Source organism: Scleropages formosus, chromosome 1, assembly GCF_900964775.1.
Source record: "Scleropages formosus chromosome 1, fSclFor1.1, whole genome shotgun sequence".
NCBI lineage: Eukaryota > Metazoa > Chordata > Actinopteri > Osteoglossiformes > Osteoglossidae > Scleropages > Scleropages formosus.
In genome coordinates, this window is record NC_041806.1 from 20997307 (window position 1) to 21020949 (window position 23643).

At 44.9% G+C, this 23643-nt stretch overlaps 2 protein-coding genes across 4 annotated transcripts in view; one reads left to right on the plus strand and one right to left on the minus strand.

Annotated features, from left to right (window-relative positions):
• Positions 1-127: 127 nt before the first annotated feature.
• LOC108933177 (retinoschisin-like) lies at positions 128-8976 on the plus strand. The gene is made up of 6 exons (XM_018750054.2): positions 128-450; positions 1206-1231; positions 1344-1494; positions 4055-4196; positions 4583-4778; positions 4929-8976. The coding sequence occupies exons 1-6, from the start codon at positions 339-341 to the stop codon at positions 5079-5081; spliced, it is 780 nt and encodes a 259-aa protein (XP_018605570.1). The 5' UTR covers positions 128-338; the 3' UTR covers positions 5082-8976.
• Positions 8977-8981: 5 nt separating this feature from the next.
• LOC108933176 (cyclin-dependent kinase-like 5) overlaps positions 8982-23643 on the minus strand; it is a 72095-nt gene continuing 57433 nt past the window's right edge. Inside the window, exons 10-19 of one of the 3 annotated variants that reach the window (XM_018750053.2) lie at positions 22295-22375; positions 21391-21557; positions 19943-20981; positions 18687-18788; positions 18370-18478; positions 16816-16939; positions 16544-16649; positions 15123-15245; positions 11114-11362; positions 8982-10316 (exon numbers count right to left, since the gene is read on the minus strand). In XM_018750053.2, the coding sequence (XP_018605569.2) occupies positions 9948-10316; positions 11114-11362; positions 15123-15245; positions 16544-16649; positions 16816-16939; positions 18370-18478; positions 18687-18788; positions 19943-20981; positions 21391-21557; positions 22295-22375 (2469 nt within the window). In that variant the 3' untranslated portion in view covers positions 8982-9947. Of the gene's footprint in view, positions 10317-11113; positions 11363-15122; positions 15246-16543; positions 16650-16815; positions 16940-18369; positions 18479-18686; positions 18789-19933; positions 20982-21390; positions 21558-22294; positions 22376-23643 lie in introns of all 3 variants that reach the window. The other 2 variants (XM_029250562.1, XM_029250568.1) reach the window with 2 other exon arrangements.

A 23643-nucleotide genomic window follows, 5' to 3' on the forward strand; every position in this document is an offset into this window, starting at 1 on the left:
TCATTATTGTTAAGAATACTTTTTTGATTGATTTAGACTTGGATGACCAAAATGTGTTAAAGTTCAGTGTAAAAGGGTGACATAAAGGGTCGAGCAGCACATATCCTACACAGCATGGAGATCTGAGTATAACTGCTGTCCCATTTGTCTTGGTTACAGAGTCAAGTGACCTTGGTCTAACTTAGGTGGGGCAAAATATACCCCCAGCGTATTTGCTATGGGAGGGTAAGGTTGGCTACTGAGATACCACATTGCACAGGCTGGCCGACAACAGCTGTGGGAGGGGCTTTGTATGGAGATGAAGGGCATTAGAGAGGGCCATCAGCACCCCATGGATTATGGTAATCCAGTTCCACTACTCCACTGCAGTTCTGACCCAGGTCCACACGCGAAGGAAGATGGAGGTCAGCACACGGTGCGTCCTGCTGTCCATCCTGCTCCTCTCTGAAGGTATGTCTTCACATCTCGGCATGCTGCACCACGGCCATCGGCCATAGCTCCGTCGCAGGTCCCGCCAACCTACATGAGTAATCAATACGCTTTGTTTCCTCGCTGTTGTTCGTTCTTGGACAGACAGATTTTTACAGGATAGTTATTGCAAGAGTACGTTCAAACTTAGAAGTGACCTGATACAGAGGTTTAATGTATAGAAGATGACGACATGACTTTTACGAGGAGTTTTTTAGTCTTGCAGAGGACAAGGTGCAGACAGTGTGCCCAGCTGCAGGTGTGCGATTTTATTTTTGATATTTAAGGAGATGGCTGGGGGTGCAGTGGCTAGAGCTGCTGTTTTTGCACCCAAAGGTTGCAGGTTCAAATCTCACCTTTGGCTATAGAACTCTTGAGCAAGGGCCTTACCCTAAATTGCTCCAGTAAAAAAAAAAAATTACCCAGCTATGTAAGTGGTTTTAAGTTCCTTAACATTGTCAATGGCTTTGGCAAAAAAGCATCAGATAAATGTCTATGAGTGTAATGTTTCATGGAATGGGTCTGATCTTGCAAAGACTCGGTGTCCTGTCTGATCTGCTGCAAACCACTGTGTTGGAGAGTCCTGTAGCTGTATTTTTGTTAAATTTGGATGGTGGATGCTGCAGTCAGTCTGGACAGAAGGGCTGGAGGCTTGTGGGCAGCTAAGGTTGTTCTAAAGTGTGTCTTTTGTGCTTCTTTCTTCTGCCCCCACATGGGCTGCTGGGACCCGTGGGCAGCGCTGATTGGTGCTCGCACCCAGGAGGTAGGTGCCGGTCTCTTTTTCCAAAGCCACACCAGCCTGTCGTGGGTCTGCTGAAGACTCCACCAAGCGTGTGACCCCACGCTACAATGACTCCCCACTATGCGGTCCACAGGAGGAAGAGTTGGAGGAAAGTGAGTCAGTTGAGACATGGACGGGAAAATCCTGCAAGTGTGACTGCCAGGGAGAGACCCCCACGGAATATCCGACAACCACGACACCGGCCCCGCCTCCACCTCAGAGCAGCTTCCTGGACTGCATGCCAGGTGAGGTTCCCCCAAACCCGGGGGGTCATCCGAAAAGTCCTGCCGTGCAGCTTGACGTGTCAGTGCTTCGGGTGAGGTCTCAGTACCAGCTGAACATTTTATTTAAATAAAACCATTGCAGCTGGAACATGAATGATTTTTTTTTTTTGCTGACCAGCAGATCCCAGTGCTTGGCTGACTTGATTTGAGAGTGATGTAACCGAGGCTACGGAGGAAACCTGCGTGCAGCGTTAGGGTCTTGTTATCCTCAGCAGTACCTTCAGCCATGCAGGATGCTCATGATTTCCACGGAGTTAATTCTCAATGTTTTCCCCTTTCTCTCAGCCTGAGGTTCAATCTAATAACGGGATAACCTTATGGCAGAAAACAATGTAATCCAGGTAATGAAACTGACATGCAGTCCCTGTAAAATATCAACTGGGACCGATTCCCATCTTAGTAATGATCTTATTGCAGATATAACTAGACTCCAGGCTGTCATATTGTACGTGTGACAATAAAGTAATTCATGTTGGAACACATTAATACACATCTTTCAGAAGATAATTTACATTTATTCATTTGGCAGACACTTTTCTCCAAAGCCATGTAGAGAAGAAAAGTTCATTTCACCAACAGATGGAGCGATATAGACGCGCGTGTGATTCACAAAGTACAGTCACTTAGTCCATTAGCAGTGGTGGAGCTGCACACATGGCACAAATAGCAAGATATAGAGTGAGTAGAGTACATTTTTTACGATGGCACATGTCACACTTTTTTTACATTGTTCCCATGTTGTAATGAGGGTAAAATCTGGGTCCATCAATGTGGGTCAGCTCCGTCCTCTTGTCTGGGCTGCTCACATGGTCTTTCGCTGAAGGTGCTCATGGGCTCCAGGACGAATCCGGACTCCAGCCAGGAAGAAAGTCATTAATCACCCTACTGGGGGCATGTGGTCTGGCTGTGCTCCTCAGATACAGCAGCATGTGTTGGGCATGCCTATTCAGCGATGGCCTAATGGGGATGTGGATGTGTTAGGGAAGGGAGCCCTCTCTTGGCCTCGCTCCCCTGCAGCACGGACACAACGGAAGGAACTCGAGGAATAAACTACCGGAGCGACGCAGAGGAGGAGGAACAAAGGCTCACGGTGGCCATGCCAGGATGCAGAGAGATAATCCCATTACTAGTACGGCAATGTGGTGCCGAGACTACCGGGCTCGAATCAGGGTCAGCTCGTATGCACCCGTTGAAGGAAAATTGGTTGTCTCTTCCTTCATCTCACTGCAATTCCTCTTCTCGCCCTGTATGGGTTGGATGCCGACGGCACGTGCTGTTTCGAAAGACAGGAGAAATATTTACTGTCACAGGGCAGCGGCGCCATCGGAACGCCAGGAGATGGTTACTGCTGTTGGCCTTAGGTCGCTGCTTCCGACTATAGGTGCCGCAGTGGGAAGGATGTGTAGGGTTTCACTCGACGGGACCCAACGTTAGGGTACGGAAAATGGACAGCCAGGAATAGATGGCTGCAGCGGGCAGAAGCTTAACTCTCGGACAAGGCCATCTGTCACGCTCAGGTCTTAATGGCTGTTCATCTTTTAATGTGGAGAATTAGGAGCAAAGCTTGTCAGATTGGCAACGGATGGATCAGGGTTAGAACTGCTGGCGGAGCGGGAATTAGGGATGTGTTTAATGTCCTGTAGGAGGGCTTAGCATCATTAGTTTAGCGAAAGACACGGCCGTGTGCTGTGCCCGTCCCCTCTTAACAGCGATTAACCGGGGCTTCTCTTCTGTTAAGCAGCTATAAGGATATCTGTGGTGAGCAATGTAAAGTAAATCTTCTGAAATGAAGCCCCTTGCTGAGATTCACTGAGCTCCTCGAAAACAAGCGAGTTTGTGTACCACGCAGGATGGCCGTCTGCTTCAAAAATCTGCCTTTGTCTAATAAAGCCTGAAACTTTTATGGGTCTTTACAAAGTACGGGATCTGACGCTACATCCCAACGAGTGATTGGAACAGATGTTCCTGGAGGAGCTTTAAATCCCATACATTTACTGGACTTAATGTCTGCGTTGAAAAGACTTTCCCCCACGATCTCAGTGAGGCATCAAGGACTCTGGGAGAAACCTGGAAAACGTTGCACCTGGAGGACAAGAATTAATTTGAAATAAATTCAAGGTCATTAAAAATTCCAACAAAACACAGAAGAACACAACAGCAAAAAATGACTAATGACATACGTACTGAAAATGTCTTTAGAAAAAAAATTTTTTCCTGTAAATAACGGACTTATTGAGACATTATTTTAGTATTTTTATTTCATTGTTTAAATTTCATAATTCTTACCTTTCTTACGTAACCATCTGCAAGATATTTTGCTTCATTTATTTACGTATACTGTGCACTATATGTATATTCATGTCAAAGGTGGGTGAATGTGTGCTCTGATTTTTTTATTTTTTTTTTTACATAAAAAGAAAGAATTTCAACGTTACTGTTTCAACGGAAGGAATATCTCATGCAGAAGCTAGCTTGTAATTTATGCAGATGCATGTTGATGGGTGGCGCCGTCTGTCCACAGAGTGTCCATACCACAAACCACTGGGTTTCGAGGCTGGATCCGTCACCTCAGACCAGATCAGCTGCTCCAATGAGGATCAGTACACGGGATGGTTCTCCTCATGGGTGCCCAACAAGGCTCGCCTCAACAGCCAGGGCTTTGGGTGAGTCCCTCAGCCCATGCTCCATACATTCCTGTGCGTGATGATGTTAGACTGGATGTCTCTTTGGAGCTGCAAAATCCTGTATAAAGCATTTCCTTAGGTAACCCCGTTTAGTGTTAAAACGGGGTTACATAAATAGTAATCCAAAGCGAGTCAAATAACTCACCGTTGTGTAAGTGTGCATCTACAGAACGTTAAACCTGTTCAAACAGCTGGATGTTTGCTAAAGCCATTCAAGTACCCAAGGAGGACAACAGTTCTCCAGCTGGGATGTCAAGCCCAACCTCTCACACAACCTGTCTTTTCACGCACCCTGATCTTCTTCGTGCCTTTTCTGTGCGCTTGCGATGGCACCGGACGTGACCAACGTCTTCCTGGCGCTCCAGGTGCGCTTGGCTCTCCAAGTTCCAGGATACCAACCAGTGGCTCCAGATCGACCTGAAGGAGGTGAGCGTGGTGTCGGGCATCCTGACCCAGGGCCGCTGCGATGCCGATGAGTGGATGACCAAGTACAGCGTCCAGTACCGCACCAACGAGAACCTCAACTGGATTTACTACAAGGACCAGACTGGGAACAACAGGGTGAGTCTGCTCCGCTGGCCTGCCGATGTGGACGGTCTCCATGGTTATTGAAATGTAGATATTTGGGATGTTGAGCACAGTCTTTGTGACCAGAGTTTCCGATCGTGACCGGGTATCTCTGAGCTCCAAAGCGTACTGCTATTTCCGTAGGTGTTCTACGGCAACTCGGACCGGTCCTCATCCGTGCAGAACCTGCTGCGTCCACCCATTGTGGCGCGCTACATCCGGATATTGCCGTTGGGCTGGCACACACGCATTGCCGTGCGCACGGAGCTGCTGCTCTGCATGAACAAGTGCTCCTGAGGCTCCGCCCCGAAGCCAGCAGAACCACGCGCCCAAATCACCGCTTAGCCCCTCCCTCTTTAGCTTCCACTGTGGAACGTGCAGTCCTATAGAGCCTCAGAATGGTCACAGAGACCACACCAAACACCTTCAAACCCATCCGAGGGTGCTTTCCACTACTGTTGTTTTTTCATTTATGCAACAATTCTGGTCTTTTAACTGTGGCAAGGCAGAAAGGTGAGATAAAAGAGAGTGAACCAAACCTCTGTTGGGAAAGGATAAGTGTAGGAGGAGGGGAAACGCAGGAGCAGCACAGAGGGATGTGCAGTGACACTGCTGGGGTTGTTTTCACTCTTTATTTCTCAGTTCTGCCGTGTATTGTGACTGTTATGTAGCGTCGTCTTACTTGTCCCCCCTTCGATGTTATGGATGTCATTTTTGTTTTGTCTGCTGTCTAGAATGTCTCCTACGACTGTGATGTCAAATGCAAAAAGGCAAAAATGCACTTAATTACATTTTTTGTTGTATTCTGTATTTTTTGTGTTCTTGGGTTCGCGTCCTTGTGAAGAGAAATCAGACTCAGCAGTTATTAAATAGCAGACTGAAGGGATTAATGCCTTAGTTTACCGTTCCCCAGTGTGGAAGGCATGCAGGGCGCGCGCGCACGCACGCACACACACACACACACACACACACACACACACACACACTTGCTCACAGCAATACACCGCAAGGGCTTTTAAGATAACACCCATCCAGGTGACCTGAAGGTCCGAACATGTAATACTCAGAAAAAAATGGGATTAGGTTTAAACCCACAACCACCAAGCCACACTTATAATCATATTGACATTGTTTTATTTATTTATGGTCAAAATCATATAATATTGTTTCAACTGGAACACATTTCCTTCTCATAAATAATGCAAAAATTGACAAAATAGGAAGTAATCACAGTAGCCCAGTTTCTGAAGTGCAAAACAATGTATATTTTTTTTTGTTCAGTAAATAGCATGTTTTGCAAGATCCATCCAAAAATACAATGTGCTTAGTAAAAATGAGTTATTTCCATGCCAGTCGTGGGGTAAGTTAACATGATGATCATTATATTTACAGACAATACAGGGTTTTTGCCATGAGATACATGCCGTGGTACATACACAGTAACCAGACCAGACACTAAATGGGAGCAAAAAGCAAACGAAATCGAAGGATGCAGGCACATTGGGGTCAGTCCCCCAGGACACACACCGTTGGACTACAGAGCCCATGGATATACAGGCAATACATTCATATCTGCACAAGCGAGTGGCCGCGTCTCAAGCAAGTGTCCACAGTGTTGCTGCAAAGGGAGGAAAATATAAATAAAACTGCATATTTAGGTAAACGTTTCGAATGGCACTAACTTTAACAATTTATAATTTCACATATAGTAGTAAGGCAAAGCCCCCTACTGACTTTCCACTTGCTTGCAGCAGGCACTGGTAATACAAGGTGGATTCGGTGTTCATAATTAAATGCAAAAAATAAAACACTTCAAATCAATGCTATGGAGAGTTTGTTTTATGCACAGGGATGAGATAGAACTCTGCTAAGTGTTGAATCAACTCCGCCTGCTCTCTTGATCACCTCCTTTTTAAAACGGACATCCAAATAAAATGTGTGATTTTTTTTTTTTGTAGTATTTTTTAACTGCCATTATTCACTGTAATAAAGAAAAGTGAACTTCTGAAATGAAGTGAATCAACAAAACATTCAACATCCGCTCAATTATTCTCGCCCTTACCAGGCGCTTGTAAGTAATCTCACTTAAAAGTATCTACATCGATATTACTTCTTCAATAACATTTAAAAAAATATTCTGACATTATCTCACACCATATAGATATTTTTTTCTTAAAATAGGTTGCTTTAAATATAATATGCCTTAGTATATATACGTACACATGTGGGCCAATAATGTAAGTCATGTAATATTTAAAAGACATTCAGTCCAAGACAAGACACACACAGACACACACAGACACACACACACACACACCGGGATGGCTTAGCAACGCCACTGCAGCCAAACTTTAAACCCTGTTAAATCCTCTCCCTTGCAGTTTGCCACATAGCTGTTTAAATCAATTAACAGAAGACACACAATAATGCAGGAAATGTTCTGAAATAATGAATTTTTCAACGATACTAGTTAGAAATCTCAGTCTGTTACAGCAGTGCTGATGCATGGAGAAACCTCGAGGTTGCCTTCAGCTGCCGGGTGTTTCTGTATGACAGCACAGGGGACAGACGGCACGGCTGCGTTCTGCATTTCGGTCTCCGGGCCTGCTGTCACATGTACTTATGTTCCCCACACCACTGATCAGACATCAGTTGCATTAGCAAGAAATCATTCAAAGGAAGGGAAATGGGAAAAAATGTAGGAGAAGCGGTAATTCAGGTGCAGGTGAAAAACAGACGGCTCTGCTAGATCCAACAGCTCCGACTGTACAAATGGGGGGGGGGAAAAACAACTTTCCAAACTTTATTGAATTGCTGTCTGGTTAAGATCAGCGTCTGGGTTTCAAATGCCTGCCTTCACGTGTTCTTTAGCCGCTGTCAGTGAGGGTAAAGAGCAAACGTGGACCTCTTGGACTTGGATGGAATGACACACAATGGACTGGGATGTTATTGCTGAAAAGCCAGAACAATCCGAGCGGCACAAACGTTTGCTTCCTTTGTTGCGATCCAGTCATCCCGGTGCGCACACATTAAGTGCGCCACATTGGAAAGGGGACTTTTATGCAACGTGGCGCCGTAAAGAAGCCCGACTCCTAACAACAAGTCGCCAAATTAGGATCAGTGAGTTGGAAGATGCAGGGCTGTGTGTTTACTGGAAAAACAGTCATTTGAATGTGAAACAATATTGAAAACCCCCAGAACGGTCTTGCCAGTCCACTCCTGCGGTGACAACTCAATACATGCATCAAAAAAAAAAACGCAAACAAACAATAAAAAAAACTATGCTACAACTTTATGATAGCATGTGATAGCGTTTCACTTAGTATTTCATTGCAGCGTGTGTAGAAAGTTTTTTTTGTAATATAAATATTACCAAAAAATATCACATTGGTATTAATATAATACATTGTGTTGTTCAACATAACCACCATCCCAGGAGAAAGAAAAGACGTCGAAAGTAGAAACAGCAATTTATGTACTTATTAAGGTAACATACCTGAAACACAGAACACAGATACGATACAAAAAGAGCGCGTCCGCGAGGAACGCGGTAATTCCGCGGAAACAAAACCCCGTGTTCATGTTCGTTGCAGGCCTCTGGAGGAAGAGATGACACAAGTAAGGGAAAACGGCGTTACAAGTCTCTACAGCCTCTTTTAAAGTGCAACATGGAGGAACACAAGGAGCTGTGTTTGTGGTTTTTCTTTCCTTCTACATACATTACAACTGGGTCAAGCTCATTTGAAGCACATCACGTTCACGTTAAGGGCTGCTCCCTTACGCAGACTGGTATGAAGAGTTGGCTCGCGCCAATGTAAAAAAATCTGACTCGCAAAGAGTTTATTTCTCTGTTAGACATGGCAAAATAACCCCAAAAATTCTCCCTTAGAGGAATGATGAAGAATCCAAAAGCAGTTTAAAACCCTGATTTGCGAACCAAAGTGTAATTTACAGTTGTACAGTAGAAGTTGGAAGCAACTATTAATATGCTGTAAATGTGAGGTATATTGTAGATTCTTCTAGAACTTCAAAAAAATTGTGGTTACTATACACTTATTGTAGGTAACTTCTTTTTCAAGTGAGGGTTGCGGTGGTCAGACACCTATCCTGGAAGCACAGGATGCTAAACTAGTTAGGGTACACTGTGGGCCATCCATTGCAGGGCAATCAATCACGCACACACACACACACACACACACACACACACACACACACACACACACACACACACACACATTACAGCCAATTTAGAGTCCCCAATTTACCCAAAACACATCTTTGGACTGTTGGAGGAAACCAGAGCACCTGGAGGAAACCCATGAAAAGACGGGGAGAACACAGAAACTCCATACAGAATAAGCTGGAATCAAACTTATGTCCAACAGCGCAGCCCAGGCACTGTGAGGCAGCAGTGGTACCTGCTGTGGCACTGTGCCGCCCAAAGGGCATCACTAAGAACTTAAAATGAACTCCATCATCTTAGAAGCATCCACCCTTTTCTCCATTGTAATGTACACTGCAGGAGGTGTTAAATGCTTATTATGATGACAACACAATGCAGACATGACATCACAGGGGGGAAAGAGCACATGGTTCATACAGTGGCCATCATTATGATGAGTCGTCCTTCTAAAGGCACGTGCACTGAGGACGGGAGCGTTCAGCCAGTCTGGGTAAGGGAAAAGGCCTTCATCTGAACATTGCTAGTCAGTGGGTCAAGAGCACAAAATCAAAAGGTAAATAAGACAAAATAAAGAAAAAAATGGCATATATTATAACAATACTGCAAAATGCGGGAAACCTCTATACCTTCGAACACAACCAAATATAGAATTATTGTGCAGGAAAATGTATATAATTTTTAGTAGAAACTAAAGCTCTTGCACTTACAGTATGCTATTTTTAAAATCGCCATGTACATATATGCTTCAAATGCATGTATTTATTTGAAAACAAAAAAGTTATACTCAGAATTTCATAAATAATATTACAAATTCTATCAAATATGGAAGCTTAAAAAACTTAAGACATAAAGAGCAGTACCCTTTGGCCAAGGGCAAACCTGCTTCCCACGCTCCTGCTGCTGGCGTATATGACGCGAGGGGCAACAGGGGGTGCCGTGGAGGGGTCAGAGGTCAGGTGTGCCAGCAGTGTGGGGAATCTCTAGAGGGCAGTCTCCTTAAGGTCATTGAGATTTGGCATCCGCGAGCGGGAAGGGCGGGTGAAGCTGTGACCGTTCTGCCCCCCCTTTCCGGGCATCTGGTCGGCGTAAACGGTGCCGTCGGCACGGCTCAGGGCCGACGCGTGCCAGCTGGACTCGATCTGACCTGGCAGGGGGTAGCTGCCCTGCCGGGCCTTCGGCTGGTGGGTGGGTCCGGTGCCAGGGTGAGCGCGCCCGTCACTGAACCCCGCCTTGGACGGAGGGTTGGGCAGCGGCTGGAAGCGCAGGTCAGAGGAGGGTGGAGCGGCATGGGGGGCGGCGGGGGACGAGGAGAGGTGCAGCAGCTTGCGTAGGGACTTCAGGGGCTGGTTCTAAATAGGGTACAGAAAACACCACTGCAGGAAACTTCTTCCCAACAAGGCCTTAAGGAATTTTTCGACATCTTTTGATACCTTGCTATCTGATAAAATTATGAATACATGACTATTATAATGTAGACCAATGGTTTTCAGCCTTTCTTAGACATTGTACCATCAAGTAATACAGCGCCGTGAAAAAAGTATTTGCCTGACTTCCTTTGTTATTGCAAATTTCAACACCGAACATTTTCAGGTCTTCTATCTCATCTTTCCATCTCATACTAGCTCAAGGGCACCTGAGTGAAAACACTTTTTTTTTTTTAAAACTTATTTCATTGACCTGCTCATGGCACATTATGTCCTATTCAGTGGTGCTCCCAGTCAATTTTCTCATGGAGCGGTTTCCCCAACAACACTTAGTCTGGGTCAATGCTCTAGTAATGAGTAATAAAGGGACATGTTACTCCTCAGACACGTCAACACACAAACTGCCCGAAACGGACCACGCACTGGCGCATGGGCAATTCTAAACAAAGATACTGATGTAAAGGAGATGCTGACCATCATATTCATTTACTTCAACTTAGTCTTTAATTGTGTATGTGGGACAGTGTAAATGAAGGCACATCTACTCAAGAAAAATATCACATCTCTGCTACGGCAGTTAAAACAACTTAAAAAAAAAATTTATACTGATATTCATAATTAAGAGGATGACGCCGAGCAAAATTACGAACGATCTTTCGGCACCCTTGTCCACGTCGGCGGCATCCCGGCTGAAAACTGCTGCTTTAAGCAGGGAGGCTTACCTGCGCAGATGCTTCGCTTAGCTTATCTTGAGGCCAGTCGTTGTCCCTCTCTCGATCGCGCTCTCGTTCTCTGTCCCTCTCTCGTTCACGCTCGCGGTCCCTGTCCCTCTCTCGTTCCCGCTCTCTGTCCTGATCGCGCTCACGGTCCCGGTCTCGCTCTTTGTCCCGGTTCCTGTGCCGGCTGCTCTGGTGACCGGAGGACCTTGCGGGCTTCTGAGCAGCCAGGTGATCTTGCCCTTCACTGGGGACCTGCCATGCACAGCGGTCACATTCAATGTCAATGGAAAGCACTGCCGTCGAAGACCCAGCACCCCCAGGCACAGAGAAAAATCCCTCCGAATAACCCATGAAGCCCAGGGATAAGGAGAAACCCGTGTTCCCTCAGGTAGGAATCCCGGTGATTCGGTCAGCACACTTTTTTTACATTAATTCTGGGATGCGAGTTCAAGGACAGACTGGACATAAATCACAATCCACATTTTGGACATGAAGGCAAATGTTTCTGTTTGGGCTGCAGACAGAATCCTCACTTTGCTTCTCATCACTGATTTTCATGGCGGACTGGGCATTTTCCGATGATCCTCTAGCACATAAGATCAGCTGACTTGTACAAGGTTAACGGGTTTGTCCGTTTCATGTCTTGTCTGTATTTTTCTCTATGAGAAAACGATTCCTGCCGTAACCACGCTGAACTGGACTCGGACCAGCGTTCCAAAACCCCGTTTGAACAATCCAAGGACCGGCATTAGCGCGTACCAGTGATCCACTTCCTCTCAAAGTCAGCGAATTCTGAATTCCGCCCCTTTCTGAGAGAGGTACCCTCCTTTTCTACATCTTTGAACAAGTGCTTTTTCGGATTAAGTGTGCTCAGAAAATCACCCAGAATCCTCCTCTTCCTGCATATGCAACTGTGAAATAAGCTGTTTTCTGTGCGATCAAAATGCAAGTACTTGCCTGAGGTTTGCTGAGAAGGGTCAGTAGATGGTCATTATTAACTGATCACCACCGTGACACTGAATTAACAGTGAATATGTCCCCCCCCCCCCCCAACCCCACACAACCCCACACAACCCCACCCGACCCCACCCTGCACCCCTGGAACCCAGAGCACATTTCTGAAGGTGGTGTGTGAGCGTGCAGTTTCAGCTGCAGCAAGCACCAGGCACCAGGCTCATCCCTAGGTGGCTGCAGGGCCATGCAATCCCCAGCGACAAGCTCAGCCCTCAGACTGTCCCTGGATGGGTCGAACACCATGGCCCATACGCTTCTCTCATGCGGTTAGCTGCGGAGCCGCACACACAACGTCAGACAGCTGATGTCAACGATGACAACACGATCTGTCAGGCACACGAGCAGAACCAAAAAAATCACCCACCAGGTCCATAAACAGTCAGTCTGTAAATGATAATCATTTTATCAATTACTCATTCATTTTATTTTAGTATGAACAATTTTAATATAAAATGAATATAATACAAAACATAAAATATTTTATTTGCGGGGAGCACAGTGGCACAGCGAGTAGCGCTGATGTCTCACAGCGCCTTGGTGGTGCGAGAGAACATGGGTTTGATCCCTGCTCAGTCTTTGTGGAGTCTGCAGGGGTTTCCTTTGGGTGCTCTGGTTTCTTCCCACACTCCAAAGACATGCTGTTCAGGTTCTCCCATAGTGTGTGAGTGACAGAGTGAGTGTGTTCCACTGATGTATGGATGAGTGACCCAATGTAAGGAGTGTATCTAGCGGTGTAAGTCACTATGGTGAATAAGGTGTGTGGGCTAGTAACACTACGTAGAGTTCATTGAAAGCTGCTTTGGAGAAAAGTTTCTACTAAATAAATGTAAATTAATATGTTTATTTTTTAAACAATAATGACAACCCCTAGAGGGTTCACATGCTTTCAAGCAGCACTGTATTTTAAAGATTTTTTATACTAAAGCAGGAAACTGTCAGCTAAATAAATAAATGTAATGCCATTAAGATGTACAGACCTATGTTGGAAACAGCGATATTCTGATTTCTGACTCCTCTGTGCTGCTGTGCTCAGCAAACTGGGCGTTCCGCTTTCTGCCGCTAATAGTTCACTAAATGCTTCACTTGAATCCTCATGCCTTCTTAATTTAGAACTTTGTAGAAAAAATTACTCAGAATCGATACAAATATCCACGAGGACAATTTTGTGATTTTAGCAAATGACAAATATCTCTAAAGTGGAAGTTTTCCATAGGACAGTCAAAACATTACTAAGGAGTCATTCCGAATTGAATTTCAATACAATCTCACTTCTTACGCTTAATGACTGGAATAATTAGCTGTGTATGATCAAGACCCATTCTAGAGACTCATGCTCTCCAGATTTCAAAACATAATAAAATTAGCAAATATTTAAACCATTTGTATTCTTCAAAAAATTGAATATAAGAACAAGTACAATCAAAAAGGTATGAAAACACTGTACATGCTGGCTTCTAATATTGCAAAGTTTGAGTAAATTTGTTAGACACACTACACAAATACCTCTAACAACATGGTATCTGTGGGATCTGTAAAGTGAAGGACTGGCAGTGATATTGTGAAATTTATTTCATTATCATAAATGTCTGTGAATCAAATAATTAAAATGTCTCTGTCCAGGGTCTACAGCACCTTGAGTCCTGGTTGCAGGTTCAATTTCCACCTCCGGCTGTAGTACCCCTGAGCAAGGTATACACACATATACACACCATCCGAAACCGCTTGTCCCAACCCGGCAACACAGAGCACAAGGCTGGAGGTGGAGGGGACACACCCAAGACGGGACGCCAGTCCGTCACAAGGCACCCCAAGCGGGACTTGAACCCCAGACCCACCAGAGAGCAGGACCCGGTCCAACCCACTGCACCATCGCACCCCCCCCGAGCAAGGTACTCACCCTAAAATTGCTCCAATAAAATTACCCAGCTGTATAAATGTTAAATAATTGTAAAATATCTTAACATTGTAAGTCGCTTTGGAGAAAAATGTCAGATACCTGTAAATACCTTTAATTTTGGTATTTTAATTAATTTTATGTGACATATTTAATCTAGGATGAGATTTTTTCCCATAAAATACAATGGCAACTTGAACTACGGAAATGCCCCTAAACAGGTGATTTCACTGAACATATTTGATCCCAGTATGTCAGAAAATGCATATTTTTGTTTTAATTACATTTAAATTAGTTTAAATATTAGTTTGCAGTTAATAAAAACATTACCATTTTAAAAATAATCTTTTATTTATTACAGCAACAGCTGAGACTTTTACAGAACGTAATCCATAAATAAATCAAGGAATGGCTGTATTGTAATACTTTTACGGACTATGTGAAGAAAATAAAAAAAGAAGCTCATAAATACTGGACAAGCTATTGTGGGGAATCGATCAGCAGCTGAGGCTCAACAAGTCAGTTTTTTCTTTGTATTTTTAGTTATTTTAAATTAATTTTAATGTGAAGTTGATCAAAAATAATGAAAAAATTTAGTCGTTTTATAGAAGTTAACGAGAAAATAAATTAACGGAACTAAAAGTTATTTTATTTTATTTGCATTCAAAATTACTTTGGATTGATGAACAAATAGGGTTGTGAATAGACTCATGATTGTGTTTGTAAGCTAAGGTAAGGAGCCAGAAAAAAATACTAATGCATAACATTCTTTGGTGTGGTCAGGCTTTAAATATGCGTAAGAAAATTAGGTGAACATAGGGCCCACTGTGGTATTGCTTCACCTGAGCAAAGTAAGGGTTACAAGCAGTGACTTTTCCTTGTGAGGACAACATTTCCACCAAATGAGTCTCTAGAATGGTCTATAATCCCTTTTCCAATCTAACACTGGGATTGTTTCATGGACCTGGCATTGGCTTCCCCATTTACCAGAAAATGACCATGATGAGAGACAGAAATAGGAACATTACTAACTGGTCAGGTTAGTGACATGCAACGTCCGCTTGGACACGAATGAAGCAGAATGCAGTAAAACAAGAACAATACCATGGGTGAGGACACAACGGGGAGGACTTTCACAGAAGAACTATGCTTTATGTTATTCTTTGAACTGAACAAGGGGAAAAGGCATTTCTTGATGCTGGGATTCCTTCCATCGCCGAATTCTGTCTGTAATATAAGATTCAAGAAACTTTTGGCACATTGGACAACTCAAGACAGACAACAGCTCAGTCTTTGCAGAGCTACTCACTGGCTGGATTTAAGTCAAAACTGGGTTTTCCAAAGTAAACGTGGTCTAAATGACAATGGTTATGCTAAATATGGGTAATCATTTCTAAATTTGGCTTAGAATTTTGCCGATTTGCTCATCATGCAACTCAGTTTATAATTAAAGACTGTTACCGTTCATTGATCTACTGGCACTATGAAGCACCTTAGCCTGCACGGGTTCAAATGACCCAAATCCAGAGGAAAGAGCTGCAGCTTTATGCTTCACGGAGATGCAAAGCTTGGGTCTCCACGGCCCAGAGTCCCAGAGGCTTTAGGGATAACACTTTAGTAACCGACTGAGCCGTGTTTTTCTTGGATGGTACCCACTGGTACGGCGTGATGGCACCTCTACAAAGTTAGAAAACCCTATTTTAAAAAATTTCAAAGGTTCTTTTCATTTTTCAACAATGTGTAGACCATTTAGAACAACTTAGCTGGCTGACTTCTGCTACACTTTGTGTGACGCATTAATTCGCAGTTACTTCAAGGACAACAGTCTGCCATAGACAGAAGCAGCAAAGGACAAAGTCGGGTGATTGTTTGACGACTTAAAACTCAGAATCATCTATCGCACACTGTGTGTGGCCATTTTTAGATCATTTTAGGGTTAGATGATATACTGATTTAAAAATAAACCATGATAAATGTAGCTTAATCTTTAATAACATGCATACCTGTGGCCTTTTCCGTACCGAAACAGCTCTGTAGAGAACGTTGTTTCGATACAGCAATTAGAAACAGAGACTGAGCCAAACACCAACACACCCTGTGGTCCTGAGACCTGAGAGGGGCACAACCAGATTTGTGCTCCTCCAGGTTCTCTTTTCCCATGTTTCCTGCTACAACAGCTCCTAGACACATATGCTCTCCTTGGACTGGAAGTGCTGAGGATGTCCTCTTTGCGTGATGTAACCATCCAGTGGGATGCCACGCAGCATCACTTAGCCTTGGGGGACCCCTATGACATGACAGTCGCTGGGCGCACATAGATTACATGGATTACTGACACTGAAGCAAGCACACTGATATGCACACACAGAGCCTGGAGCCTCCCCATCCGTACCACAATGGCAGGAATGGAACCGTCCACCCCGCCTTGCCCTGTCACGCAGTGACCTGCTAGATCTTTCCACCTCCATTTCAGCTACTCCCTCTGCTCCCCCAGAGACGGAGAGCCATCCCTGATTTGCACTCACCGTTTGTGATTTCTTCTTTTTCTTCTTTATTGCTTTGAAGAAGCTCTGTCTCTCCTTTCCTTTGGACGTTTCTGAAGGGTTCATGGCCATGGACTCTGAGTTACTCCTACAGGAGAAGAGTGCGAGCATCACAATGAACACCGCAACGTCCTCCTCAGCTTACAGCATATCATAATAAACCAACATGGATATATTCGTAACATCAGAAGACCATTTTTCCTGACGCGGTATACCAAAATAGTCCTAGGAATCGGACAGTGTCAAATTCTCACCAAGGGTCAAAGGTCGTCTGCCGTTTGGAGTGGTTGTTCATAGCATTGTTCTCCCCTGTTCCCGTAGGCCCTCTGCTCTGAGCTCCACTGTCATGGAAGGAGTTGTCTGGTCGGGGGGAGGGCACTGTGTGAAAGCACATATCACACACTCATTACTGGGCAATAGACAGTGAAAAAAACTTGCCAATCAAAGATTGGGTGTTTCATTCCCACGTCTGTGGTTATAGCTTTGAGAATAGCATTTGTTAATAATATCAGGTTGTATAAATAAATGGGTAAGCATATAAATCTAAGCTATTTAAGATTAATCCATCCATCTATTTTTTATCAATATCCTCTTGTTGATTGCACGTTTGCTGGTTTGGTCTGAAGTCTATCGGGGAAAACAGAGTGAGGGAAGGTACACCTGAACAGGATGCCTGTCCATCCAAGGGCAATCACAGAGATTCATTCGCTCTACATAGACACAATAAGGCCACCTTGTAGTCATCAATTCATCTGAAAACTCATAGGTGGAAACCAGAGCATCCCAAGGAAATACATGATATTACTGATATCCCATCACTTACTCACTGGTTAGGTTCAGTAAAAACCTCAGATAACTCTATAATAAGTAAAAATACTCTGTAACAGTCCAGTGATCTATTCATTACCATTAACATCTTGTCCAGTGCAGGGTCAAATCTTATTTCCACAACCTCCTATTAAATGCTGAGAGGTGACTGCTTCATCACATCAGTGATGTCCACATTTTGACAGCTTCTGGCCACATTCAAGTTTCTTTATCTACATGATACAAGCACAACATTACAGACTTCCTTTGATATTTTTAGCTTCTGTAAAAGTCTCGGATATAGCTATAACAAATAAAAACTTCATTTTAACATTTTTGCAAATTCTTCTACTTTAAAACTAGTTTAAAATTACTGAAAAACACATTTTTCCATCAAACTTCTAGTCAGTGGAGATTGTTGACAAATTTGTCTCATAAACATGTGCAACATCTTTCGCCCGGTTATTGATCGCTGTCCTTCACAAACCCAGTACAGGAACACTGTGGAAGCAAGGTGAATTAGTCTCTTACTACTGCTCTCTTCTGGTGTGTTTTACTGCCACTAATGGCTGGCAGTGGAAACAGAGGCCACTTTTGGACATAAAAAATACATTTTAGGAATCAGAAAAATTAAAAATATTCACACAAACAATTACAAAAAAAAAAACTGGAAAATATTTGAAAATTTTTAACTTGAACAGTTGTAACATGAGCAGCCAGTGTATTCAAAAACTTAAAAAATAAAAGATTTTCTCAGACAGCTGGAAGTGTAGTGCTTAAGGCTGCTGCTTTTGGACCCAAAGGTTGCAGATTTGAATCCCACCTCCAGCTACAATACCCTTAGCACGATGCTTACTCTGACTTGCTCCACTACATAATTGCCCACCTATATAAATGGGTAAATAGTTGTAGGTAAGTTAATGTCGTAAGTTGCTTCGGAGAAAAGCGACAGCTATATGAGTAAATGCAAGATGCAGAGGAACCTTGTCAAGCCCACACACCCCGGTAAAAGCTGCCAATCCGTCTGGGCATGGACTCAGTGAAGATCATCCGGTTCTCTTTAGAAGAGGCCCCTCCGTCCTCAGGATGAGGTTCATGGTACGCACTGACCTGCAGCACAAGGCCAGCATTACTGATGGGTGGAACACGGACACAGCTATCGCTGGACAATCCCGTTTGAAAGGTGCTTCCTTAGTGTGAAGGCAGGCAAACAGATGTGTGGAGGGGAACAGCAATACATTCATTTTATTTACATTATAAAGTGAGAAGCCACAAGAAGTGTGTACTATGGCCGCTGGGGCTTGGCAGCGGTACGGACCTCGTTTTTTTGGCGCGGCGCATGAAAGGGTGCTGCATTTTCTCGTGTTGAGTCTTTAATGGGTGGTCGAGCGTGGCTCGTCTCTGACGGGGCCTGCTCGCTCTGTGGACACAACCAAAGAGAGAGCAAATGAGGCAGTGTGAGGGCATGCAGAGGAGACATTAGATCAAATCAGGGACTGAGGTTATTGTCCTTTGGACACATGCAAAGATCGGATTCTGGAGGTCAAAAAAGAAAATGGCGAGCAGCAAGCAGATGGATACGGATACAATCATAGTGACAATGGACACACCCCTTCCAACCCTTAGGACACAAGTGGAGGACAGATGTTTCTGGAGCCACTTTATCTATATGGTGAACAAAGAGTCGACACCATCTCGACAAAAATTAACAAAAGGGTCACATCGCCCTAACACTTCACCTTAAGACTTTGTATTTATTAATCTGGGGTGTGTAAAACTTCCTGATAGCACTAAACATATACCCGCTGATTTCTGTATAGATATTTTATGTTTATATAGAAACATTTCAGCATCAATCGAGATGCCATCATCAGTGCTGATGATGATATGTGCCTAAAAATGAAACTCATTCTCCAGGGTTACCAGTCTTCTCTTGTACCTCTAATGTTGTATATTTTTATAGGATGTGGAGAAAAACATGTAAAAAAGATGTAAAAGAATTTAAAAAGTACTTTGGTCAAACAAGATGAATTTGCGGTGTTGGGACTGTCCCATATGATTTTGGATTCAATACCGTTTTTTTGGACGGTCTGATTTAAATGTGGTTCACACACCTTGTCCTGTCACTGCAGTTCTAACACACAGTGCACTGGATGTTATTCTGCACTTCAGTGGCTTAATTACTCTTACGTTTTTGATAATTTACTACATTTTCAATATATCACCATTCTGTTATTTCGCTAACATCACAATTCCATCAACAGCATAATACTAATAAAATTGGTTGAAGAAAACAGTACAAGAACAGTGGTTTATGAGAATAACCATTTTTGCCACGGTGAAACAAAAAAGCTTCTTTAAAATTTGTTTGAGTTTGTATCTGCTGGGTAGTTCTCTGCCTGTACCATAAGTCACCGGTGGCATGGACAAGGGTTGCCTTTCAGGACCAGATACAGGCCCTGAGCTGTAGGAGTTGAGACTGTGGCTTTGGCCTGACATTTTTGCTACCCTTCCTGCAGGGGACAAGAGTGAGACATGAGGAATGAGAAAGCCACAGGGACCGACCCTGCTCACGTCATCTGTGCAGTCCTCCCTGGATGAGGCCGAATGGCGGGTGAGGGTCCGGTGTTGCACCTGGGGAGAGAGGAGCTGCAGACTGCTGGCACGCGTGGGTGCGGCTTGGCTCGCCGCAAGCCCTGGGTCTGGTCCGTATGCCCGCTGCCGCTCACGCCGCACATACATGGAGTGGCGGTGAGGGCGCTGCTGCGATGAGAAGGGGCTGGTGTAGCCCAGGCCATAGGGAAAGGACTGGGGGGCAGAGAGTGAGTGGGAGTGAGCTCCACCTCCTCCTCCGGCCACACCCCCAGAACTGCCTGCATCCAGCAGCTCGGGGTTCTTGGCCTCCTCCAGGTTTTTATGCCGTGTGGACGAGTGGCGGGAGTCCAAGGTGCCACTCTCCAGACGGACGTTTCCACGACCTGAGGGGCTGAGGGCGGGCCGATCACCATGGCGACCAGAAGGGCTGCCAGGGGCAGCAAGGTCCACGCAGCTAGAGGGGAAGTAGCGCGAGGCGGGATCATCTGGATGCAGGCGAGCCTCGGCCAGGTTTCCCACGGACTTGGCGTCGCTGAGCGCACCGTGGCTCTTGGAGAGGTTCAGGTAAGAGGCGGAGCTCTTGGTGGAGGAGGGCATGGAGTCCGTGTAGCCGTGCCGGCTACGCTTTTCACCCGCCTGCAGCGTGCTCGTCTTGCCTTCCATGAAAGAGTGCTGACCCTTCTGGGAGCGTGAGTTGGACTTCAGGTACTTTGTCCCAGGACCATCGGTCCCCCTCGGGGGCACATTGAAGTCAAACTCCGTCTTGGCCTTGGCCTCCTTTGGGCTAAGCAGCTGGGGCAGGTTGTTGTTGGCCAAGTCCTTGCTGCAGGAGGTGGAGCGGTTCAGTGACTGGTGCTGGTATGCCTTCGGGTGCAGAGTCGGGCTGAGGCTGGCTGGCGTCGGCATGTTGCCGTTGAGGAAGCTGCCGTTGCTGGGGTGCAGGTCCTCGTGCCGAGGCAGGCTGGAGCAGTCCTTGCTGTTGGACCGGTGGTGCCCTGAGCTCTTGGACCCTAGGCTCCTAAGTGGGATATGGGGAGTTTGGATCACAATCAGCATCACGTCATGTGTAGACGCCCCCGTTACCGACTGTCTCTCCAAGGCCCACAAACCCTTATAACCTAGTCAGATATGACTAGGAACCAAAAGAAATGAATGACACAGGATACTTCAGATTTGCCACGAATTACTTTGAAAGCCCTCTCTGGATGTTTGCTTTGAGATCACCTACCTACCATGCATATTTACTTATTTTCCTCCAAAGGCCTCAATTTAGGGCAAATGCATTCATAAAAAGTACTACAGCAGGAGACAGGATTCGAACCTGGATCCTTCGAGAGGAAGATGACAGCTCTAAACAGCACAAGACCTGCGGCATACCACTACTACACAGGTTGTCACATTGTATTGACGTGGCAGATAGTCCTAACCTCGTGGTGGTGCTGTTTTCGCTGTGGTGAGGCTTCCTCTTGGAGGAGCGCGGAGGTGCAGGCGAAGGCGGGCCGGTCCGGTCCAAGAGGCGCTGGGTCTGGAAGGCATGGTGATTCAGGCTCTGCTCGGTCAGATAGCGCTCCGATGGGTTCAGCTGCAGCAGGTTCTGTTTGGAAGACAGGCATGAGCATTGTGGTGAGTCACAACAGGGCAAGCTCGTTCCTCAAAAATTTTTCCAGTTAACTCCCACTTAAAAATGTATGAAGGTCCTGATTTTTATGGTCGTGACCTTTTCTACATTTGCTCAGAGCCAGGATAATATGTCCGTGGCTCAAATCAAAAGGCCGTCCCTTGAAGAAAACATACTTGCCACAGTAGCAATGGTAATGGCCCTGGATTAGTCATACATTACCATTAGGTACCGTTTAAATGCCTTGCAGAAAACTGACGCAAGCATCCATCACACTCAGTGTTCCTCAGTCTGCATGAGTTTGCTGGAAGCCTGCTAGATACGCAGTGTAATTAGATTTATTGAATTGCTTCCTAGCAGGACCTGTTCCATATGGACATTAACTCTGGCTTTATTTAACGTGATGAGAACACTTAAATGGGTGGTATGATACTGTATTCATTAGGGGTCATTAATTGCTTTTAAAAACAAAGAGGCTTCGAAATCTTGACGTTAAGCGGTCCATCCATGACCACTGCAAGGGCCACTGAACCTAACACCGCTGAAAAACAGCAGTCTGGTATTACGCTGGTGTCACGGAATGTCAAACCAGACCTGGACACCTGCCTGGAGACAGGAGACAAACGCAGATCTGGTTATGGAGGCTGACACTGAAAAGGGGGCGGGGCCTGACGCAACGGGTTTCTGTGGGAAGTTGGGACTCCGCATCCTACCTTCATCAGGTCCAGCATCAGGCCGCTGATGATGCCCACGTAACGGCGTTCCAGCGTCTGAGGGTGGCTCACCGCAGGGAACTGGGCACATGGACACACATGCATGTACAGACAGGGTTAAATGGTAGATGAAGCCAGAGATGGTGATACACTGACACACTAACACACAGCTCAATAAATACACAGTGAACACCGATGGCTAATGAATTGTTTAGCATTTCCAAATTGCACATGAAGATCACCTCCATCAGTAGCTTATTGTTATTTCATGGCAAACTATGAGACATGACTCCCACCCCCTAAATAGTCTCCTCTAACTTTTTGCTTGGGCTATGCTAATAATAACAACAAATAACCATGCTGTTATGATTCAACCCTCATCCTAAAGCTTGTTTGTGTCAGCATACTATGGCAAATTGCTCTTCATACATTAATTTCTAGAACAACCCTCCTTCCCCTCCTTCGCATGGCTGTCCTACTTTCGGCACACGGTGGCCTCAATAAACTCCTCTTTGCCCAAAGGGCCCCGATCCTCCTACTCCAGTGAGGAGCCCTCAGGCCCCCACCCCCGCTCTCCATGTTCACCATGCTCAGTTTCCAGATCATTCGCCAATTTGGGCTTCGTTTCGACTAACTTCTACTCAACCAGACCGCAGCTGGAAAAGCGGTCGACCGGCTGGACGTAGAGGCTGCAGACAAAACAGACCCTCAAAGAAAGGTCTGCAACGCTGCGCGAGAAAACATCTTGAGCTCAGAGAGGAATGACACCGAATGAAAACGCACTGATTGTTCAGACTGGCGAAAACACAAACATGGGTCTGCTGCCCTTACAGCATCGGCGCATTGCTCAAGTTTGGTGTAATACCATATGGCGCCGAAAATTTACCGAATACATGGTTTTGGAGCGGAACCAGGGCCTGCGCTAGGGTTTTTGGCACGACTAGGCAAGACTCAATCTGCCACCTCTTACACGTCTGTCTAAATTAATAAAGCTAAATCCACGTATATTTTTAAAAAATCATTTTTATTTTACATATAAATATAAGCAGAGTACCAAGAAGGGAAAATAACATTTTAATTTTTAAATGAATTTTCTAATTTATGTGATTATTATGAATATTGTATGTGCAGAGAGCACAAATCTACACTATAATGACTGAAAACAGACTGAAGGGTGTTAAGGGAACAGATAGATAAATACGCTACTTACTGTGCAGACTGACTTTGTTTCATGGAAAATGTTACCTATATAAAGCAAAAAGTTCAAAGAGATGGGGCGGCGATGCGTCGTGTGATGTTTACATAATACATAAGATGGCAAATCTTCAAATTTGTACTAAAACGCTATC